Source organism: Schistocerca cancellata, chromosome 3, assembly GCF_023864275.1.
Source record: "Schistocerca cancellata isolate TAMUIC-IGC-003103 chromosome 3, iqSchCanc2.1, whole genome shotgun sequence".
Classification (NCBI taxonomy): domain Eukaryota; kingdom Metazoa; phylum Arthropoda; class Insecta; order Orthoptera; family Acrididae; genus Schistocerca; species Schistocerca cancellata.
The window spans coordinates 133,779,319-133,801,046 of record NC_064628.1 but is presented as its reverse complement, the minus strand read 5'-3'; the positions used below and the strand labels follow the sequence as shown (position 1 = coordinate 133,801,046).

At 39.5% G+C, this 21,728-nt stretch overlaps 1 protein-coding gene across 1 annotated transcript in view; it reads left to right on the top strand.

Moving 5' to 3' along the window:
* The window catches only part of LOC126174755 (calmodulin-binding transcription activator 1), a 1,816,127-nt gene that overhangs the window by 1,574,688 nt on the left and 219,711 nt on the right, over positions 1-21,728 (top strand). The window contains exons 12-15 of the mRNA XM_049921082.1: positions 11,555-11,777; positions 16,112-17,028; positions 20,980-21,106; positions 21,220-21,455. Coding sequence (XP_049777039.1) covers positions 11,555-11,777; positions 16,112-17,028; positions 20,980-21,106; positions 21,220-21,455 — 1,503 coding nt within the window. The remainder of the gene's footprint in view (positions 1-11,554; positions 11,778-16,111; positions 17,029-20,979; positions 21,107-21,219; positions 21,456-21,728) is intronic.

Below are 21,728 nucleotides of genomic sequence, written 5' to 3'. Positions count from 1 at the left end.
GTGGCTATGCATACTGCATTTTAACCATTACATTTGCAATACTGGTTAATCATGTACCCTAGCTATAGTGCCCGCTGCTGAACTCAGTTTCCTTGTATAAATACCAGACGCATTCTTCACCATCACTTACTATGTACCTACATGTTTAGTTTGACGTTGATAGTATATCAGAATATTTTATGGTATGTATGGCTGGTATACATGGCTGTTTAATCATATAAACACTTTTTATCTTGCTTATGTAGCACCAGGACTTTTATAGATTTAGTGTAAGCAAACTGAGCTTAGTTGGTTACACACGGTTTTTGTTTGTAACAGATCTGAAGATGGCAGTAGCCGAAACCAGAAATAGTGAAGTGTATAAGTCTGTGTGATCAAGATGGACCTGTAAAATAAAGAAACATCAACTTGGAGTGAAATGTGATAGATGGTTGGGTGTGTAAATTATTAGCATTTCGGTACCACTGCATAAAGTGGGTAGGCATAAGGCCATTTCTGCAAATATTGCAGAAATGGAAAGCGCTGCTGATGGGCGATTACACAGAATGGGTCGGTAATCAGGGACTCGTATTGTTAGCCAATCAACAGATTGTAATAATTCTTAGAAAGTGTATTTTTTGTGCAAACGTACATTTGTTTAATGGAACAAAGCTTATTGACATTCACAAACTAAAAGTAGGGTAAATTAGAATGTCAGTGGTGTTTGTTGCCGGATTCTAATGTGAGTAATTTATGAGACATCATATTTTGAAAAGTATTCACACGTACACTTTCTTGTACCATTCAACCTGCATAGTTGCTAGGTACAATGTTGTTATGTTTGTTTACAGTGTGGTTGTGTGTTCCTTCAGTGCACTGTGACTTGCTAATCACTTAACATGTGATAGTCCAAGCAGTAGGTTATGAATGGATGATGGGATTTACTAATGCAGAGAAATCCAACATGCTCAAAGTGCATGGAGAGTGTAGGAGCTATACAGTTTGTTCTTGTATGGTGTATGTGGTAAGATGTTCCAATAGATGTCAACCGTATTGGCAGTTATGTATCAACCTCTTCAACCAGCTACGTGGAAGTGGTAGTGTAACACCTAGACAACGTGAGAGAAGGCAACAAATGAAAACAGAAGAGGGGGAGATTAATGTTCTTGATGAAACTTCCTGGCAGATTAAAACTGTGTGCCAGACCTAGACTCGAACTTGGGACCTTTGCCTTTCACAGGCAAGTGCTCTACCATCTGATCTACCCAAGCGTGACTCACGCCCCATCCTCACAGCCTTACATCTGCCAGTACCTCGTTTCCTAGTAGGAGTGGCATGAATCAGGCAAGTGTCCAACGCATTCTCGGTTGACAAAAGTTCCATCCTTATCACATCTCTCTGAATCAAGAACTGCATGGAAATGATTATGAGAATCGTGTTAACTTCTGTATGTGGCCATTAAGACAGGATACGCCAGATGTATCTTGTATCTTGTTAAGTGATCTGCATCTACATCTACATCCATACTTCACAAGCCACCTGACGGTGTGTGGCGGAGGGTACCTTGAGTACCTCTATTGGTTCTCCCTTCTATTCCAGTCTCGTATTGTTCATAGAAAGAAAGATTGTTGGTATGCCTCTGTGTGGGCTCTAATCTTTCTGATTTTATCCTCATGTTCTCTTCACAATATATACATAGGAGGGAGCAGTATAATGCTTGACTCCTCGGTGAAGGTATGTTCTCGAAACTTCAACAAAAGCCCATACCGAGCTACTGAGCATCCATCCTGCAGAGTCATCCACTGGAGTTTATCTATCATCTCCATAATGCTTTTGTGATTACTAAATGATCCTGTAACGAAGCACGCTGCTCTCCGTTGGATCTTTTCTATCTCTTCTATCAACCCTATCTGGTATGGATCCCACACTGGTGAGCAGTATTCAAGCAGTGGGTGAACAAGTGTACTGTAACCTACTTCCTTTGTTTTTGGACTGAGTTTCCATAGGAGTCTTCCACTGAATCTCAGTCTGGCATCTGCTTTGCCGACGATTAATTTTATATGGTCATTCCATTTTAAATCACTCCTAATGCCTACTCCCAGATAATTTATAGAATTAACTGCTTCCAGTTCCTGACCTGCTATATTGTAGCTAAATGATAAAGGATCTTTCTTTCTATGTATTCACAGCTCGTTACACTTGTCTACATTGAGATTCAATTGCCATTCCCTGCACCATGCGTCAATTCGCTGCAGATCCTCCTGCATTTCAGTACAATTTTCCATTGTTACAACCTCTCGATATACCACAGCATCATCCATAAAAAGCCTCAGTGAACTTCCGATGTCACCCACAAGGTCATTTATGTATATTGTGAATAGCAACAGTCCTACAACACTCCCCTGCAGCACACCTGAAATCACTCTTACTTCAGAAGACTTCTCTCCATTGAGAATGACATGCTACATTCTGTCATCTAGGAACTCTTCAATCCAATCACACAATTGGTCTGATAGTCCATATGCTCTTACTTTGTTCATTAAACGACTGTGGGGAACTGTATCGAACGACTTGCGGAAAGCAAGAAACACGGCATCTACCTGTGAACCCGTGTCTATGGCCCTCTGAGTCTCGTGGATGAATAGCACGAGCTGGGTTTCACACGAGCGTCTTTTTCGAAATCCATGCTGATTCCTACAGAGTAGATTTCTAGTCTCCAGAAAAGTCATTATACTTGAACATAATACGTGTTCCAAAATTCTACAACTGATCAATGTTAGAGATATAGGTCTATAGTTGTGCCCATCTGTTCAACGTCCCTTCTTGAAAACAGGGATGACCTGTGCCCTTTTCCAATCCTTTGGAACGCTACGCTCTTCTAGAGACCTACGGTACACCGCTGCAAGAAGGGGGGCAAGTTCCTTCGCATACTCTGTGTAAAATGGAACTGGTATCCCATCAGGCCCAGCAGCCTTTCCTCTTTTGAGCAAATTTAATTGTTTCTCTATCCCTCTGTCATCTTTTTCGATATCTACCATTTTGTCATCTGTGAGACAATCTAGAGAAGGAACTATAGTGCAGTCTTCCTCTGTGAAACAGCTTTTGAAAAAGACGTTTAGTATTTCGGCCTTTAGTCTGTCATCTTCTGTTTCAGTACCATTTTGGTCACAGAGTGTCTGGACATTTTGTTTTGATCCACCTACCGCTTTGACATAAGACCAAAATTTCTTAGGATTTTCTGCCAAGTCAGTACATAGAACTTTACTTTCGAATTCATTGGACGCCTCTCGCATAGCCCTCCTCACACTACATTTCGCTTCACGTAATTTTTGTTTGTCTGCAAGGCTTTGGCTATGTTCATGTTTGCTGTGAAGTTCCCTTTGCTTCTGCAGCAGTTTTCTAACTCTGTTGGTGATGAAGCCACATTTATCAATCATGGCCAGGTAAACCACCAAAATATGCACTATTGGTCTGTTGACAACCCCCTTTGGCTACATCACATGGAATGCCAGTATTCATGGGATTTAAACTTGTGGTGTGGGAGAGAGAACCATGAGCTCATAGACCCATATTTCATAGATGCAACACTGACTGTGCACAAGTATCACACCCTTGTAACAGGGCATTGTCCACGGATACTAGAAGACATTCGTGTGCAGACTAGGAGGAATATGTGGTACCAGCACAATGGCTGTCCAGCCCATAGTGCACAAAGTACCACAGCATGTCCTCATGAATTGTTTCCAAATTGTTGGATTGGATGCAGATGACCTGTACCTTGACCAGCCTGTTCCCCAGACTTGGTGCCAGTAGACTTTTTTCTGTGAGGTTGCTGTCTATTTTTCTAAGTATTATTACAGTCTGTTGACTGGGTAACAATATGACTCCCAATCCATTCTATGAAAACCACACATCAACTGCACTTTCCATTCCCACAATATTTGCAGTGCAAGTTTTGGATGATTCTCACTGCGTAAGAAAAGGGTACGTGCAGGGTTTCCTATTTAGAAATTCTATATAAATGTTGTTTTTGTTGTTGCTGCTGTTGTTGTTTTTAGAAGATTGTGTTGTACAACATCTACCAGCACATGGCCCAATGACGCCACTCAGCTATTTCCTCAGTGGACATCAGCGTTGTTGCCTAAGGCATGCAGGATCGTATAGCCACACTGCATGGCTGGAGTCAGAAAATGGGCATGTTTACAGCAAGAGAAGTATCGCTGTGGACAATGGGATGATATCTGGATCTCCACGAACTGCCGTCTAGGCAACCATTGTTGCAGAAGGAGGTGCCCAGACAGGGGAGTACACAACAAAAACACTGAATGTAGGAATGGCATGACATTGTCTTTTCAGATGAGTCTCAGTTCTGCATACAGCATAACAATGGATGTACGTCTGTGGTGAGGCTCCAAGGTGAAGAAACATTGGTGAATTGCATCCGCCATCATCATATGGGCCCAGCACATGACTAAATGGTATGTGCTGTCATTGGGTACACAACACGATCACCTCTGATTTGTATAGCTAATAATTGGAATGGCAGGCATTACATTTATGACATTTATGACTTGTAAAGGTCAGTGACTACGCTCTATCTTTGAGGCTTCCGTGGTGCCATTCAGCAAAATAATACAAACTTTTGTGTTGCTCATGCTGTCTTCACCTACCTCTATATCAGGGCCAGCCACAGCATGCCAAATTTCATGCGGGCAGAGAGTGTTGGCCATGTGCAGGCCGTGGCTCATTCTTTCCCAGAAGTATTCTGTACTGTGCGTTGTTTCCTTTGGTATCGCAGTATGACATTTTTTGGTCAGCACAACTCTCTCCAGTTCAGAAGAATCATGGTGTCAGTGCTGTTTACCTGTCGCTATTCGTTTGTGGTACGAAGGATGTTCACATATACAGAGGATGTTTGCACAAAAGAGCCAGTGTAGCGATGTCATCACAAGCCTTTAAAAATGAATGGGAATGACAGGAGAGAGGAATAAGAATTCTCAACATCTATTATGCAGTCACATAAGTGATGGCCTCTGCAAATTTTCTATGAAATGATATTACAATACCATTAGAAAGAATTTGAAGATTTAGTTGTCACTGAAAGAACAAACAATTGCAATGACTGACAGATGTGATTCATTGGTCAGAAGATCAAGAAGCGTGTTGTGCTAAATTTGCCAGCATGTTAAGAAATTGGTGGTACAATTAGTAAAATTTATGAAGTCGCATGCATTACAACAATGTCAGTTTTTGATGAAACTGAATGAAGAATATGGGGGCTTTTTATATTATTTCAGAGTACAATGCTTAAGTCAAGGGGAATGCCTGGAATGATTTTTCGATTTAAAACTCACTATTGTTGAATTTACGAAGAAAAAAATGAGTGTAGGAATGAAAACTGGAACATCCAGTATGGACTTAGACCTCGAATTTTAAGTTGACTTTGCCTACAGTAAGACATTGCAGCGCTAGAAACACCTTCTTTATGATGTGATGGGGATGCATTTTAAAAGAAAATGTGTTATAGAAGGGATGCATCCTGACAAACACAGCCCAGTTCCCGAAGTGCACTACTGTTAAAGAAGATGTGAAGTTTGTAGAATTTGTTGTGGCCTCGAAAGAATTACAAAGATAGTTTCCTAAATGTTTTGAGGACACTGTCTATCTTACATCTATTTTTGAGCTGTTTCGAGACTGTTTGCTGGTTCAGTTGAAAGCATTTGCAGATGTAACTCATTGACCTGTGAGGTAATTCCCGTTTTAATAATAAATCCTTTTATGTTAAAACTGTCCAGGCCATCTACATTGCTTTCCTCATGTAAAGTTTTCACATCTTCACAATGAGGTTGCATAAGTGCTTTAATATTTCAATCGACATATTTGTGTGAAAGACATTTCTTCAGTTATGAAACTAAACTACCCCCATGAACCATGGACCTTGCCGTTGGTGGGGAGGCTTGAGTACCTCAGCGATACAGATGGCCATACCGTAGGTGCAACCACAACGGAGGGGTATCTGTTGAGAGGCCAGACAAACGTGTGGTTCCTGAAGAGGGGCAGCAGCCTTTTCAGTAGTTGCAGGGGCAACAGTCTGGATGATTGACTGATCTGGCCTTGTAACACTAACCAAAACGGCCTTGCTGTGCTGGTACTGTGAACGGCTGAAAGCAAGGGGAAACTAAAGCCGTAAATTTTCCTGAGGGCATGCAGCTTTACTGTATGGTTAAATGATGATGGCGTCCTCTTGGGTAAAATATTCCGGAGGTAAAGTAGTTCCCCATTCAGATCTTGGGGTGGGGACTACTGAAGAGGACATTGTTATCAGGAGAAAGAAAACTGGCGTTCTACAGATCGGAGCGTGGAATGTCAGATCCCTTAATCGGGCAGGTAGGTTAGAAAATTTAAAAAGGGAAATGGATAGGTTAAAGTTAGATACAGTGGGAATTAGTGAAGTTCGGTGGCAGGATGAACAAGATTTCTGGTCAGGTGAATACAGGGTTATAAATACAAAATCAAATAGGGGTAATGCAGGAGTAGGTTTAATAATGAATAAAAAAATAGGAGTGTGGGCAAGCTACTACAAAAAGCATAGTGAATGCATTATTGTGGCCAAGATAGACACAAAGCCCATGCTTACTACAGTAGTACAAGTTTATATGCCAACTAGCTCTGCACATGATGAAGAAATTGATGAAATGTATGATGAGATAAAAGAAATTATTCAGGTAGTGAAGGGAGATGAAAATTTAATAGTCATGGGTGGTAGGAAAAGGGAGAGAAGGAAACATAGTAGGTGAATATGGATTGGGGGGAAGAAATGAAAGAGGAAGCCGTCTGGTAGAATTTTGCACAGAGCATAACTTAATCATAGCTAACACTTGGTTCAAGAATCATAAAAGAAGGTTGTATACATGGAAGAATCCTGGAGATACTAAAAGGTATCAGATAGATTATATAATGGTAAGACAGAGATTTAGGAACCAGGTTTTAAATTGTAAGGCATTTCCAGAGGCAGATGTGGACTCTGACCACAATCTGTTGGTTATGAACTGTACATTAAAACTGAAGAAACTACACAAAGGTGCTAATTTAAGGAGATGGGACCTGGATAAACTGACTAAACCAGAGGTTGTAGAGAGTTTCAGGGAGAGCATAAGGAAACAATTGTCAGGAATGGGGGAAAGAAATACAGTAGAAGAAGAATGGGTAGCTCTGAGGGATGAAGTAGTGAAGGCAGCAGAGGATCAAGTAGGTAAAAAGACGAGGAATAATAGAAATCCTTGGGTAACAGAAGAAATATTGAATTTAATTGATGAAAGGAGAAAATATAAAAATGCAGTAAATGAAGCAGGCAAAAAGGAATACAAACGTATCAAAAATGAGATTGACAGGAAGTGCAAAATGGCTAAGCAGGGATGGCTAGAGGACAAATGTAAGGATGTAGAGGCTTATCTCACTAGGGATAAGATAGATACTGACACAGGAAAATTAAAGAGACCTTTGGAGCAAAGAGAGCCACTTGAGTGAATATCGAGAGCTCAGATGGAAACCCGGTTCTAAGCAAAGAAGGGAAAGCAGAAAGATGGAAGGAGTATATAGAGGGTCTATACAAGGGAGATGTACTTGAGGACAATATTATGGAAATTGATGAGGATGTAGATGAAGATGAAATGGGAGACACGATACTGCATGAAGAGTTTGACAGAGCACTGAAAGATCTGAGTCGAAACAAGGCCTCGGGAGTAGACAACATTCCATTGGAACTACTGACGGCCTTGGGAGAGCCAGTCCTGACAAAACTCTACCATCTGGTGAGCAAGATGTATGAGACAGACGAAATACCCTGACTTCAAGAAGAATATAATAATTCCAATCCCATAGAAAGCAGGTGTTGACAGATGTGAATATTACCGAACTATCAGTTTAATAAGTCACTGCTGCAAAATACTAACGCGAATTCTTTACAGATGAGTGGAAAAACTGGTAGAAGCCAACCTCGGGGAAGATCAGTTTGGATTCCGCAGAAAAGTTGGAACACGTGAGGCAATACTGACCCTACGACTTATCTTAGAAAATAGATTAAGAAAAGGCAAACCTATGTTTATAGCTTTTGCAGACTTAGAGAAAGCTTTCGACAATGTTGACTGGAATCCTCTCTTTAAAATTCTAAAGATGCAGGGGTAAAATACAGGGAGCGAGAGGCTATTTACAATTTGTACAGAAACCAGATGGCAGTTGTAAGAGTCGAGGGGCATGAAAGGGAAGCAGTGGTTGGGAAGGGAGTGAGACAGGGTTGTAGCCTGTACCCGATGTTATTCAATCTGTATATTGAGCAAGCAGTAAAAGAAACAAAAGAAAAGTTCGGAGTAGGTATTAAAATCCATGGAGGAGAAATAAAAATGTTGAGGTTCGCCGATGACATTGTAATTCTGTCAGAGACAGCAAAGGACTTGGAAGAGCAGTTGAATGGAATGGATGGTGTCTTGAAAGGAGGATATAAGATGAACATCAACAAAAGCAAAACGAGGATAATGGAATGTAGTCGAATTAAGTTGGGTGATGCAGAGGGAATTAGATCAGGAAATGAGACACTTAAAGTAGTAAAGGAGTTTTGCTATTTGGGTAGCAAAATAACTGATGATGGTCGAAGTAGAGAGGATATAAAATGTAGACTGGCAATGGCAAGGAAAGCGTTTCTGAAGAAGAGAAATTTGTTAACATCGAGTATTGATTTAAGTGTCAGTAAGTCGTTTCTGAAAGTATTTGTATGGAGTGTAGCCATGTATGGAAGTGAAACATGGACGATAAATAGTTTGGACAAGAAGAGAATAGAAGCTTTTGAAATGTGGTGCTACAGAAGATTGCTGAAGATTAGATGGGTAGATCATGTAACTAATGAGGAGGTATTGAATAGATTTGGGGAGAAGAGGAGTTTGTGGCACAACTTGACAAGTAGAAGGGATCGGTTGGTAGGACATGTTCTGAGGTGACAAGGGATCACAAGTTTAGCATTGGAGGGCAAAAATCGTGGAGGGAGACCAAGAGATGAATACACTAAGCAGATTCAGAAGGATGTAGGTTGCAGTAAGTACTGGGAGATGAAGAAGCTTGCACAGGATAGAGTAGCATGGAGAGCTGCATCAAACCAGTCTCAGGACTGAAGACAACAACTACAATAACAACATGAAACTAAAAAAATCACGATTATGTGGCAACTTGAGTTTGAAAATATGTGAACCTGTCTGCATATGTCAGTATGCTGACAGATTGTACCAGATAGAAATACCATTATGTCTTCATTGGAACAAAAATAATTAAACAATGCTGAAAAGTTGTTATGTTTCTGATATATGCTTTTGATAAATGTGAAACATAAACCAAGTTGTATGCAGTGCAAATGCCTTGCCATTTAAATTTGGCGGGGTCACAGTTTCCCCCTCTCTGTCCTCCAGGTGCTTAGGTAGGGTGGTGCAGTGGTGAAGAAACGTGCAGCACGGCTGAGCAGTATGACACTTGTGCCAGGGTACAGCCCACGAGATGAAATATTGCTCGCCCCAGCTGTATGTAGTGACTGTTCAGCTGTTGCTCTGTCCAGCACATTCTCCAGATCTCTCACCCGCACCTGGACGTGAGTTGCCAAGAGACTGGCACATGAAGCAGCGTGGAATGACATACTCATATCTATCATCTAACCTCAGTGTGACTCAATGGTCAGCCAGGTTAGAGCCATTGTTGTTGCCAGAGGTGACAACTCTATCTACTGAACATCACGCCCTTTATACCCCCAAACCATTAAAAAATTTAGTCATATACTCTTGCTGCTGTACTGTGTACAAACAATAAGTAAAATTTAATTATTTACTATCCTTTCTAGAACTTCGGTTTCAACAGCCAGCAGTGTGCTCATGTTTCTGCTGCTGGGTAGAGTGGTACTTGAAATACGATAACAACTCCTTGTATGATAGTGAGATGCAAGTCTTTCAGTGACCTGTATCATTGTGTTGCTCCAGATGTTCTCATGGGACCTATGATCTTGGAACATTTTCAGAATGGGAATGCTAGTAGTAAGTGAGTGTAGTACAACATGATGACGATCATCTCCTTGGACAGAAGCTATTTTCCTTAAGCACAACCTCCAGTCTATGGAAAAACTGTAGTACAAAAGTACCAGTTATTCTGTTTGTTAACAAGATGACATTGTGATCACTTCTGACTGCCACTTGTTGCAAGAAATTGGCACCTACTGCTCATCCTGGTAGCTACAATGTAAGCTGCACCCTGAATAAAAGAATTTTCATTGTGCAAATTGGTACAATGAATTTGAAAACTGGCAAGTCGTTTCTCTCGTCATATTCCAACAATTTCCCGAAATCTACTACAGTGTTGTCATTTCCTTATTTACCCAATCTTTCTCATTTGCTCTTTTTTCTTTTGTCCTTGGAACTGTGTGAGCAATTATTCTTTTGTGCACTTTGCTAGAAGAATATTTTGCTCTTTATTTTGATGAGCCATTCTCTTTTACTTATGTCTGTATTATTTGAATGTAGTGGTTTTACACCCAGCATACAAAAGTGTTTTTCAAATGTTAAGAACTATAGGAGTTGAGAATCTCAGGAGCCAGCAATGGAAACATTAACAATTTCATTGAGAAGTTTTAGTGATGGAAATGATGTATCTGTTTTTATATTGTATTTGTATTTCCCTTTTGTTTGGAACTCTCATGTTGAGAAACTGTCTCGGCAGATAAACTGTCTGGATATAAATGCTCTGTGTTTACAACTTACAAAAGTGATGTGGGGAGAGTGAGAGGAATGTAAAACCAGTGCTACAAGAGGCACAGAAAGAGATAGAATGTAAAAGTTTTACTGTTATTAATGAGAGAAATGAATAATTAAATGAAACATGTAGTTTTCATTTACTTTGTGCAGAGGTGTTAATCTTTACAAGTGCTCCACCAAGAAAAATGCTAGAATCTGAAATAAAGTTGTTAATTGACAAATGGACATAGTGGCATCTTCTGACCTCTCCTTCCATTTTAACCTCTACAATTTATTCTTCTTTCCTACCCAAGGAAGGAACTATTTGTTGTGAACTCTAGATAGTGTGTCACTTTTATTTGCTTCTATCAGCAGTGCTACACATTTCACTTACTGAAGGTAAGTTATGGCCAGTTGTTCTATCTCAAAAGTTATGAAAAATCAACTTTAGCAGTGAGAGAGTTACACAGCAGCCTCTGCTGTACTACCATAAATATTGTCAACATCACATTATGTAAATAAACTTAACTGATGGATATAAAAATGCAGTCATGCTTTAACAGTCTAGATGAAGATAATGTGTGCAATATAACAGACTTTAAAGAATACACACATTAAGAACAGCTTACCAGCTATAAATTTTGAAGTAGTTTTCCAACTTATACCAATTAAAAAGTAAGAAGTAGAAAAGTCAAAAGTAAAGAAAAAATGCTTCTCAGCATTCTAAACAAGAGGTATTTAACTGAATATACTGCTTAATTTTCTGGAATAATGCACCTTATTATGTATTTAATACAGTTTTATCTTTCTTCACTTAGGTGTCATCAACAACTGGCACAGGAAGCCTACTGCTATCTACAGGCTCTGGTTCTACAAATGGCAGTCCTGCTGTAGGCAGTCAAACTCAGCAGCGAGTACATCGTTCGTCTGCCTCTAATGTCCAGCAGAATTCAACAGCACCACCTCTTGTGCTTAGTTTATCCCAGATACAGGGATGTTCTGCTGGTAGCCTACTCATACTCAACAGCTCGTCAACCACTGGTAATTGAAGAACTGTCAGGAAAATAAAATAAATTTATTTGCTTTTGTGTTATATTTATAGTGGAACTATGCAGTGAAATCTGTAGCTATTATCAGTTTGTTAGAAAGCTTGGCTAGCATCTGCATTTATTTTCAAACAAGCATTTCTCATGAAGTTTTCATATTTTCTATTCCAACGTCTGTGTATAACTTGTCAAGATGACTGTAGCCCATTCAGCTAATAGTTCTTTCTTTCTCTTTTTTTAATACTTTTGTTGTTCTAATAGATTTGCTACTCATAATTTTGTTTGATATTTGGCTACCAACTGTATCTCTGTATTTAGTAGCATTTAATCTCTTGACACATCTTTTTAAGAGGACTGACAATATTATGAAATGAATAAATTGCTACTCACCTTATAGTGGAGATGTTGATTCGCAGACAGGCATAACTTAAAGACTACTAAACAAGTGATTTTTCAGCCAAAAGGCCTTCTAAAGTAGACAAACACACACACACACACACACACACACACACACACACACACACACACACACACAAATGACCACTGTCTCTGGCCACAGAGGCCAGACACGCTACATACAGTTTTCAGTCGAGACTGTGATAAAGTTGCAGAAGACATTAGTTATGTTTTTCTGATATGTCAGGTTTGGTTTGTATATCTTTTCAATATGCAATTTCCAAATGTATCTTGAATTCATTTTTTATTTAAACTTAAAATTCCATTCATTTTATTTTTTAGCCCTTAATGAATTTAGTGTAATAAATTTAGTTAAACCTTTTTGTTGTCCTCACAAGCTTCAGAATTAAAATTTTATATTTTTTTCTTTTGATGCTTTTGATTTAAATTCTGAATTTACCACTCATTGAAAATAGAAAAACCTGGTTCATGTCCTGGTCCTGGCACAGATGTTCAGTTCCATGTCATATAAGTACTTTGGAAGATTTTTCTGTCTGAGCTAATTAGTGGAATCTTCTTTTGAAACGTATAAATAGTTTTATGACTGATAACAAGTAGCTCCTCTTTTAACGTAATGCTCCACAAACTGCTTTTGTTTACATGTGAATGGTTCAATCAAAAATTTTAACTTTCTTCAAAAAGTCTTTATTTGTTCATTGGTATTAATCGGTTTTCCGTTCAATGTTCTTTTCATGAGGCATTTGGACTACAGTTTTCAATGGAGCCTATGATAAAGTTGCAGAAGACATTTTTGTTAATGCTCTCTATCATCTCTGAAAGCCTTCTGGAATAAAATTTTTAGCATTTCACATAGCTCCTTCAGCAATTCTGTCAGTACATCTTCAGATTATATAAATATTCTTCTTCTTTGTCGTTTTTGGAAAAATGACAAAGCCACAGAGGATGGTGTGTAACAGACACAAAGGCTGTGACATGATAACAGTTTTGGTTTTGCTAAATGTTCATGATACTGCTTGTGAACTGGCATGTGCAGTTGCCACTAATTATTAAGCCTTAAATATGGTTATTGGCTATGGACTGTTGTATGCTAATGGTGTGTAACATCCAGTTAGCACTCATTATTGATATGTGAACTAGTGGTAAGAAGACATGTTACACTAAGCTGTTGAAGTCCAAAAACATGGCTAGCGGAACTTACACATTTAATTTAACTTTGAGCTATCTTCAGTCTTGGTTGTCCACAAAGCTTCCATTGAGATAATTGGCCTTTGTTTTGTCATACCTGTACACTTATGTTTCATTGTCAGTTATGCCATGTTTGGGCAGTAAGGAACAGTCACAAATGTCATTCAGTAACCCTGAACAGCGCTCATTCAGCACAGCTTTTGGTCAATATTCAACAATTTCAGAATAGATTTTACATCTACACTACAATAATTTACCTACTTATTAGCAGCGAAACATGGGCAACATACATACACACATATATACATCCATTTTTATAATATGTATGGATTTTATGTCTTAAGTTCTAAAAGAAATTTCATTGTACGAGCTTAGTTATATACCAGCCTCATCGGCAACCTCTCATATAATCTTTTGTGGTTGTTAATAATTGTTTTGATACTTTTCCCTCTTTTGTTATCATTGCTTAACGATGTGCCAGGGCACCCATGGTGCTTGTCATTTTCATAATCTCCAAATTTTTGTAGGAAATGTTTACATCACTTGTTAAGTTTGTTGTGATGTCTTTTGTATGAATAAAACAACATTCAGCATCTACAATTTACTATTGTGCTTGGTTGTATTTTTTAAAGCAAAACTTAATTGAAATTCTTTGTTACATTTTCCCCCACAAGTTAGAAAGTGTCAGAGTATACCAAAACATGTTAAAACTTCGTCAAATGACTATAAAGTAAGTGTTCAGTATAATTATCAAGGTCACAATTTCTTTTCTTTTCTCTCTCTCTCTCTCTCTCTCTCTCTCTCTCTCTCTTTTTTTTTTTTTTTTTTTTTTATCAAATCTGATATATTTCATCAGGATAAATATATTTCATATTCACAAATCTGATGACATTGTACATTGTTGAAAAGATTTCCTAACTTTACATAGACAAAAAAATGCAAATGTTCAGTGTGTGCCAAAGCTTAGGTCTGACTGGGCTCATAATAATTATGTGAAGTAACAGTCACTGTCAGGATTGGAAACATTTATTAGTATGTACATTTCTGAAACCTAATTTTTATTTGGACTCCTTATGAAGGTTACTGCTTAGTTTTTGCTGTCTCTTTATTTATCTCATTTCTTTATCTCTAAGTCAACAGTGCAGCAATATGAATATCCTTTTTATCTACTTATGTGAATAACAGTAACTAGTCCAGGATGAAATGACAACAATATGGAAAGAATAGATTGCACCTCAGCACATAGAGGAGGCATTGAGCTGCAGACAGGCACAATGAAATAAATGCTAGAATAATCAATTTCGAGACAAAGTCCTTCATCAGAAGTAGAAAACTCACACATACATGGCTACTGTTGTTTTCAGGCACTAAGGCCTGACTGTGACTATATCTGAGGTGAGCAGCAATCTAGGTGGAGTGGGTAGTTGGGTAAAGAAGAGGCATGGAGCCAGGAGGGGGAGGTTAGCAAAGTAGGGGTGGGGGAGGGGGAAGACGCTATTGCTGCCTGTCAGAGCAAGTTGGGACATATGCTGAATCCTGAGGCTGTGGATCGGGGGTGGGGATAGAGAAGATGAAGGGACTGTGTTTTCCCATATGTGCAGTTCAGAAAAGCTGATGTTGGTGGTAAGAGTCCAGATGGCACAGACAGTGAAGCACGTTATGTTGGGCAGCATGCTCAGCAAGAGGGTGGTCCAGTTGTCCCTTGACCACAGTTTTGCAGTGACCATTCACATAAACAGACAGCTCATTAATTGTGGTTGCAGCCAAGTTGGTATATCACATGGATGCTTTCACAGCTAGTCCTGCCTTTGATGGGGTAGAAGATACCCATGAAAGAACTGGAGTAAGTGTTAGAGGGAGGGAGTATGTTACAGATCTCGCATCTATGCTACACATGCTTTCTAGCTCACCAGTGCACCTACATAATCCTTTCCCCTTCTTTACTCCTCTCCTGTCCCCTTTCCTATTTTTGTCATTACACCTGCCCCCATGCCCCCTCCCTCCAAACACAAACAAACACACACACACACACACACACACACGCGCACACACACACACACACACACACACACACACACACACACACACACACACAGCCTCCTGATGCTGCATCCAGTCCCCTCTGTGTCCTTGCACGTCCCCACAGACAGTTTTAGCATCTTCCCCACCCCCACCACTACCATGACATCCCCCCTCCTAGCCCCTCTTTTGTAACCCCCCCCCCCCCCCACACACACACACACACACCCCAGCTAGACTTCTACTTACCTCAGATGCAGTCACAGTCAGACCTTTGTGCCCAGAATTGACAGTAACCATGTGTGCGTAAGTTGTGCTTGTGTGAATGTGTGTATTTTCTACTTCTGATGAAGGACTCTGTGAGAAAGCTGAATGCTTCTATCATTCCTTTCATTGTACCTGTCTGAGGCTCAGTGCCTCCTCTCAGTGGTGAGTAGCAATCTATTCTTTCCTTATCGTTGTTATGTTCATAACAGTTTTGATATTTGCAGCTGTCTGCCAGTGGAAATCCGCACTACTCTGTAGAGCTTGCTAATAATTGACTGGGTAGGCTTACCATCACAAATAGGAAAATGCCTGGACTCTATAATGCTGAACCTGCCTTCACATTGATGGCTATCTGGCTGTATACAAGAACTTAATATTAGAAATATTTTACGAGTTAATGAGCCTTTATTTTTTTATATTTTCTAACTTTTTTGTTCACAGGAAACTCAAATAGTGGAGGTGGTACAGTGACATTTTCCAGCAAAGAAAAGACAGTTGTTCTTAAACAGGAAGCAATGGACACAAGTTCTTGCAGTCGTCTGCAGGATGTGAGCAACAACAACAGTAGCAAAATGGATGTGACTAATGGCAATGCTCCTCCAACATATGACAATAGTGCTTACCACAGACAGCTTCGGCAGCATGAGAAGCGATCAACAGGAGAGCAGCTTCCGCTCTTGCTTAGCAGTGCACCCCCAACACCAAGCAAGCATATGGACACTACTACCTCAGAAACAGAACTCACTAGCTACTGCAATGCAGATACTGTGCTTGTCATAGGGACAGGGTCCTCAACCAAAAATAATGGAGTGGGTGATTCCTCAGGGATGGGAGATTCTTCTGTTTCCCTTGGGTTTTTTAATGAAACTCTTGATTTGTCACAAGAGGACATACAGAGGACATTACAGGCTAACATGCCCTGTGCTACTGGTGTCACTGTAGATGAATCCCATGGACAGCACCAAGCAGATGACGATGATGTGATAGTATCAGAAATTAATCCTATGGATTTTATTGATGGGTGCTGTGATGTAGTAGTTTCACCAGATGAAACACAGTCTGTAACGGGTACAGGTGTGGACGATGATGTTTTTGTAAATTTGGATGCATTTGATATGTTAGGTGATTTTCCTGAACTTGAAATTATGGAACCAAGTGTTTCTGCAGATGAGACAGTAACTGTACATAGTGGTGATGTCAGTGTTGATGACAAGGACTTGGTAACTGTGACTTCCGTTGAGTCACAGCAGGCTTCTCATGAACCTGACAAGGATAGAGGTCAGCCTTCACCTACCATCGAGTTTCATGAGGGGACTGTCAACATTACTGATTATTCCCCTGAGTGGGCATATCCTGAGGTAAATTATTAGTTCACTTGTTCTGAATTTATAATTAGAATTATATATTGCATCAAGTAAAAACTATATTATTTCTCTATGTTCCTTATGTAGTTGTAATGCTAAGAAAGTGAATGACAAAAATGTGTATAAAAGTTTGGCAAATCTGAACCAAAGGGGAATTAAATGTATAACATGTTTTGCTTCTTTCTATGAATTAAAAAGTTTCAGAGTGAATGGAACACAAACAGCATGGGTGGTGAACTGTGCTAGAGGTGTGGTTGGATGGAAAGGGTTTGTACAGTAAAAAATGGAGTATTTTTCAGTAGAGACTGGCTTTGATGACAAAGGTACCAAACCAATAAAAAGTACCAAATTAATAACTAATAATAATGGTTATCATGATAGATAAATGAGGGAAATCATATGTAAGTTTTAAGGCCATTTGGAAACACAAGTGGAAGATTCACAACTGCTAAACTAAAATATGTGTTTTTTTGATTGAGTGTTAGGAATGTGACTTTGAATGATAGTTTTAATGCCTTTACATAGATTTTTCTCATTCCAGTAGGAAAATTTACAATTATCTGGACTGTCTATGCTGACTAGTTATTGCTGGGGAATGTAATATCCATGGCCATCACTTCGATACTATTATATTGCACTGTCATAACTCTCATACCAGAAGACTTTCCTAGCTGTCAGTCTGGTGGTTGTGATCCCAGGAGCCTGATGAAAGTTGAAGAAATCAGTTTTAGTGCAATAATGTTGATGTAGTGAATACTCTTGTTGGAGGAGGGATGACAAATCCAAATGATTTTGATTGTGGAAAGTAATTTAATGACTTCAGGAAGGGTTAAGATACAGCATGAATGGCAGTATGTATGATTCTGTACCATAAGAAAGCTGCAATTACCTCAAACCAGCTGTACATGCACATTGTGGACATCTCAGTTGTTAAGAGGGAACATTCTCTAGTCTTGCATAAGTTTTATCAGGTCTTAATAGTACTTCTGAACTCACCTTTTCCCCAATATCATTTTGTGGTGGCTGCTCATTGTTGGACTCTGAGCCCAGACGCTTTCTCACCAACATGACAGACTGTGCTAGTGTATTGTACTCTGTAATTAAGGCCAGTGAGATTGTACCAAATGGACTCCAATTCAGAATAATGGATGATTGTGAAAATAGCTCTTGTGGAAACAGTTATATACAGTTTGTATTGTCTAAACATATTCAGATGTGACTGTTATCTTAAGGATTTGATTCTGGTTCAAATGTACAAATGGCTCTGAGCACTATGGGACTTAACATCTGAGGTCATCAGTCCCCTAGAACTTAGAACTACTGAAACCTAACTAACCTAAGTACATCACACACATCCATGCCTAGGCAGGATTCAAACCTGCGACTGTAGCAGTCAAACGATTCTGGACTGAAGCGCCTAGAACCGCTCGGCCACTGTGGCCGGCGGATTTGATTCTGGTCTGAAAAGATATTTTGGTCAATGAGATTACACAGAATTGTCTGTTTTTGCAGCCAAGTCAGTCATAGATGAAAGTATTGCACTGAGAAAATGAAGAAATATGCTTGTCTTGTACCAGGTGGTTGTAATTAAACTGAAGGTGTTCCGAGTGCTGCAGTTCAGACTGTATATGTCAGAGGACACTGAAACATCTTAGGTATATTCATTAATCGGGGTGCTTGAGGACTATATTGAAAAATAAATAATAGTTCCGCTTTCAGCTACCAGGTGAAAATATGGTACTTTAAGCAGTCAGAGTGTGAAATGTTTCCTGTTTTGACATGAATATGCTGTTTGACACTTGACAGCATGTGTTGATTTCTCTCATGAAGTGACTGTTGGTGTGAAGGTTTGAGAAGGTTGAAGTTTTCGTACAGACCATTGTGGCTATTGAGAAAAAAGATCATGCACTGCTGGTCAAGTTGTTTAATCAGAACAGCATCAATAGCACCACTGCATTGCAGGGATATAGCCAACAGCTGCAAAGAAGCCACGTCAATAAATGGGCTAATGAATCTGCTCAAGAAATTGAAGAAATAGTTAGTGAGGTAGGAAGAGGGAGGCGGCCCATCCACATGGCAGTTGGTCGTGAAGTTGCTGTAGCTATAGCCAGCTGAGCAGCACATGCCTCAAATTCTGCAGCCAGTGCTTGAGCTGTGTCACAGGAATTGTCTCTCCCCTGTTCAATACTTCAAAAGATTTTGCAGTGCATTTTACATGCGTGTCACTACAAGATTCAGAATGTATACTAAGTGAAGCCCCCAAATAGGCTATAATGCCATGACTTTGCCCTTCGTTTTTTGGCACACATGGAAATGGATGGAATGGGGCCAGAGAGTGTTTCTTAGATGGACAAAGCACATTTTACTCTGTACATTGTCATGACTACACAGAACTATCACTTATGGAGTTCTACTCCATCACATGTTGTGCAGGAACATCAACTGCACTCAGCTTCTGTGACTGTGTAGTGTAGTTTCACAAGCTCCTTCATTCTCGGTCTGGTTTTCTTTGAGGGGATGACACCTTGCATGTTGTGAAGAACTCCTTGTGCAATGCATGATTCCAGCTTTGCAAGAATGATACTGTGCAAGATGGGGCAATGTCACATGTTGCTTGCCAAGTGAAAGATATGCTTTGGGTAACTTTCAGCAATGACTACATCATTTCTAGGCAATTTCATGATGTATAGCCTTCCAGATCCCCCGACCTAAATCCATGTGCCTTCTGGCTGTGGGGATATCTGAAAGATTGTCTATCTGGGATGTATTGAGACCCTTCCTGATATGAAGGGTAGCATACAATGACATAGTGCTCTGAATACAATGGATATACTGTGAGCAACTGTTGACTAGACTGTGTTAAAGAAGCAGCACATTACGGGTCAGGAGACCATACTGAACACATGTTGTAACTTGTGACCATATCCTAATAAATGTGCCAGAAACACCATTATCATGTGTTTGATCGTTCATCCCCTTTTCCTGCACCCACTCCACATTCTGACTGCTTACAGTGGCATATTTCCATCTGGTGGCAGAAAGTGGAACTATATATTTTTTTCCAGCATACTACACAAGCACACTGATTAATGAACATAACTACAACATGTCCTTGATGTATGAAGCACTCGGATTAGCATCAATTTAATTGTAACCACCCAGTATATAACACAGTACAGCTTGACTATTTTCATGGCCAACAATTCTTGATCACTGAGAAGTGTATATTTTATAGAGATACTGTACACTGGAGATGTAATGAAAATGGGAATGCATGCATATTTGTCATATCTGAAGAGGCCACCGTCTTGGACACTGCGAGATCTATAAATTACATTGAGGGAGAAACGTGACAATATACCTACAGAACTTCTGAATCACTTTGTGGGGGATGCCCTAAACAGACAAAAATTATGGATTGCTGTTGATGGTGAACATACTCTGGCCTGATTTATTAATACAAAAGCACATAAAACAGTTCAGTTCATCACAACGTGCTCTGATTATACATTAACTGTTTTTTGTTATTCTGTGTCCACACACAGAGCAATTTCCTCTCATCTGGGAATAACAGGATGTATTGAACATACGTAGCACAGGCAGCAAAATGGTGACAAATATGTTTACCTTACAGGAGAACATCACCGAAATGCTGAAAAGTTGGAACTGGCAGACAGTTAAAGAGACACAATAACAATCCTATGAAAGCAGTATTAAGTGAAGAATGTAGGAAAATATTACAGCCTGCTACATATCACATATGTAGGGACTGTGAAAGCAAGATAAGACTAATTGTGATACACAGAGAGGCATTTAAGCAGTCATGCTTTCCATAATCCATATTTGAATGGAACTGGAAGAAACCCTAACATGTGGTATAATGGGAGGTACCCTTTGCTATGCAATTAATAATCAGTCATACTAAATAAAACATTTTCTCCACAGGGAGGCGTGAAGGTGCTTGTAACCGGTCCTTGGTACTCAACTACATCACCATATACTGTGCTATTTGACACATTCCCTGTGCCTACCACTCTGGTACAGAGTGGAGTACTGCGGTGTTATTGCCCTGGTGAGAAGCTAAATTTAGTATTAAAACTGTAATTGCATTTAAAAATAGTACTCTTTGTCTCTGATGCGTAATGGTGTGTTCCATTGAACATCGTTGCTATTTCTGTGTTGCAGCACATGAGGTAGGATTAGTTACTTTGCAAGTAGCCTGTGATGGTTTTGTCATCTCAAATTCTGTGATGTTTGAATACAAAGAGCCAATAAGTGGTACCAGCCAAATGGCATGTGAAGAGCGTGAATCTCGTGACAAGAATGGCAATGACAACCTTCTACGTTTCACCCTTCTGCAACGCTTAGAGGCAATGGATGGTCGTCTGCAAATCAAACAGGAGCCTGAGGGTTCTGATCTGGTATGTGTAATATATTGATGTATTTTTACATTTGGTTCTGTTGTTTCTTCTCATTTTCTTCTGCTGCTGCTATTGCTGTTACTACTTCCATTGCATATCTCCAACACCACTGTAAAATATTACAGAGTATGATCTGCAGTTGTATGCAAAATCATAAAATTACTGTGAATTTTAATTAAGATTTAGTGCTATTTGTTCAGTTAATGTACAGAACACAGATAAAAAAGCATGGGAGTATTTTGATCCTTTGTTGCTTCATTGGAAAAATAACTG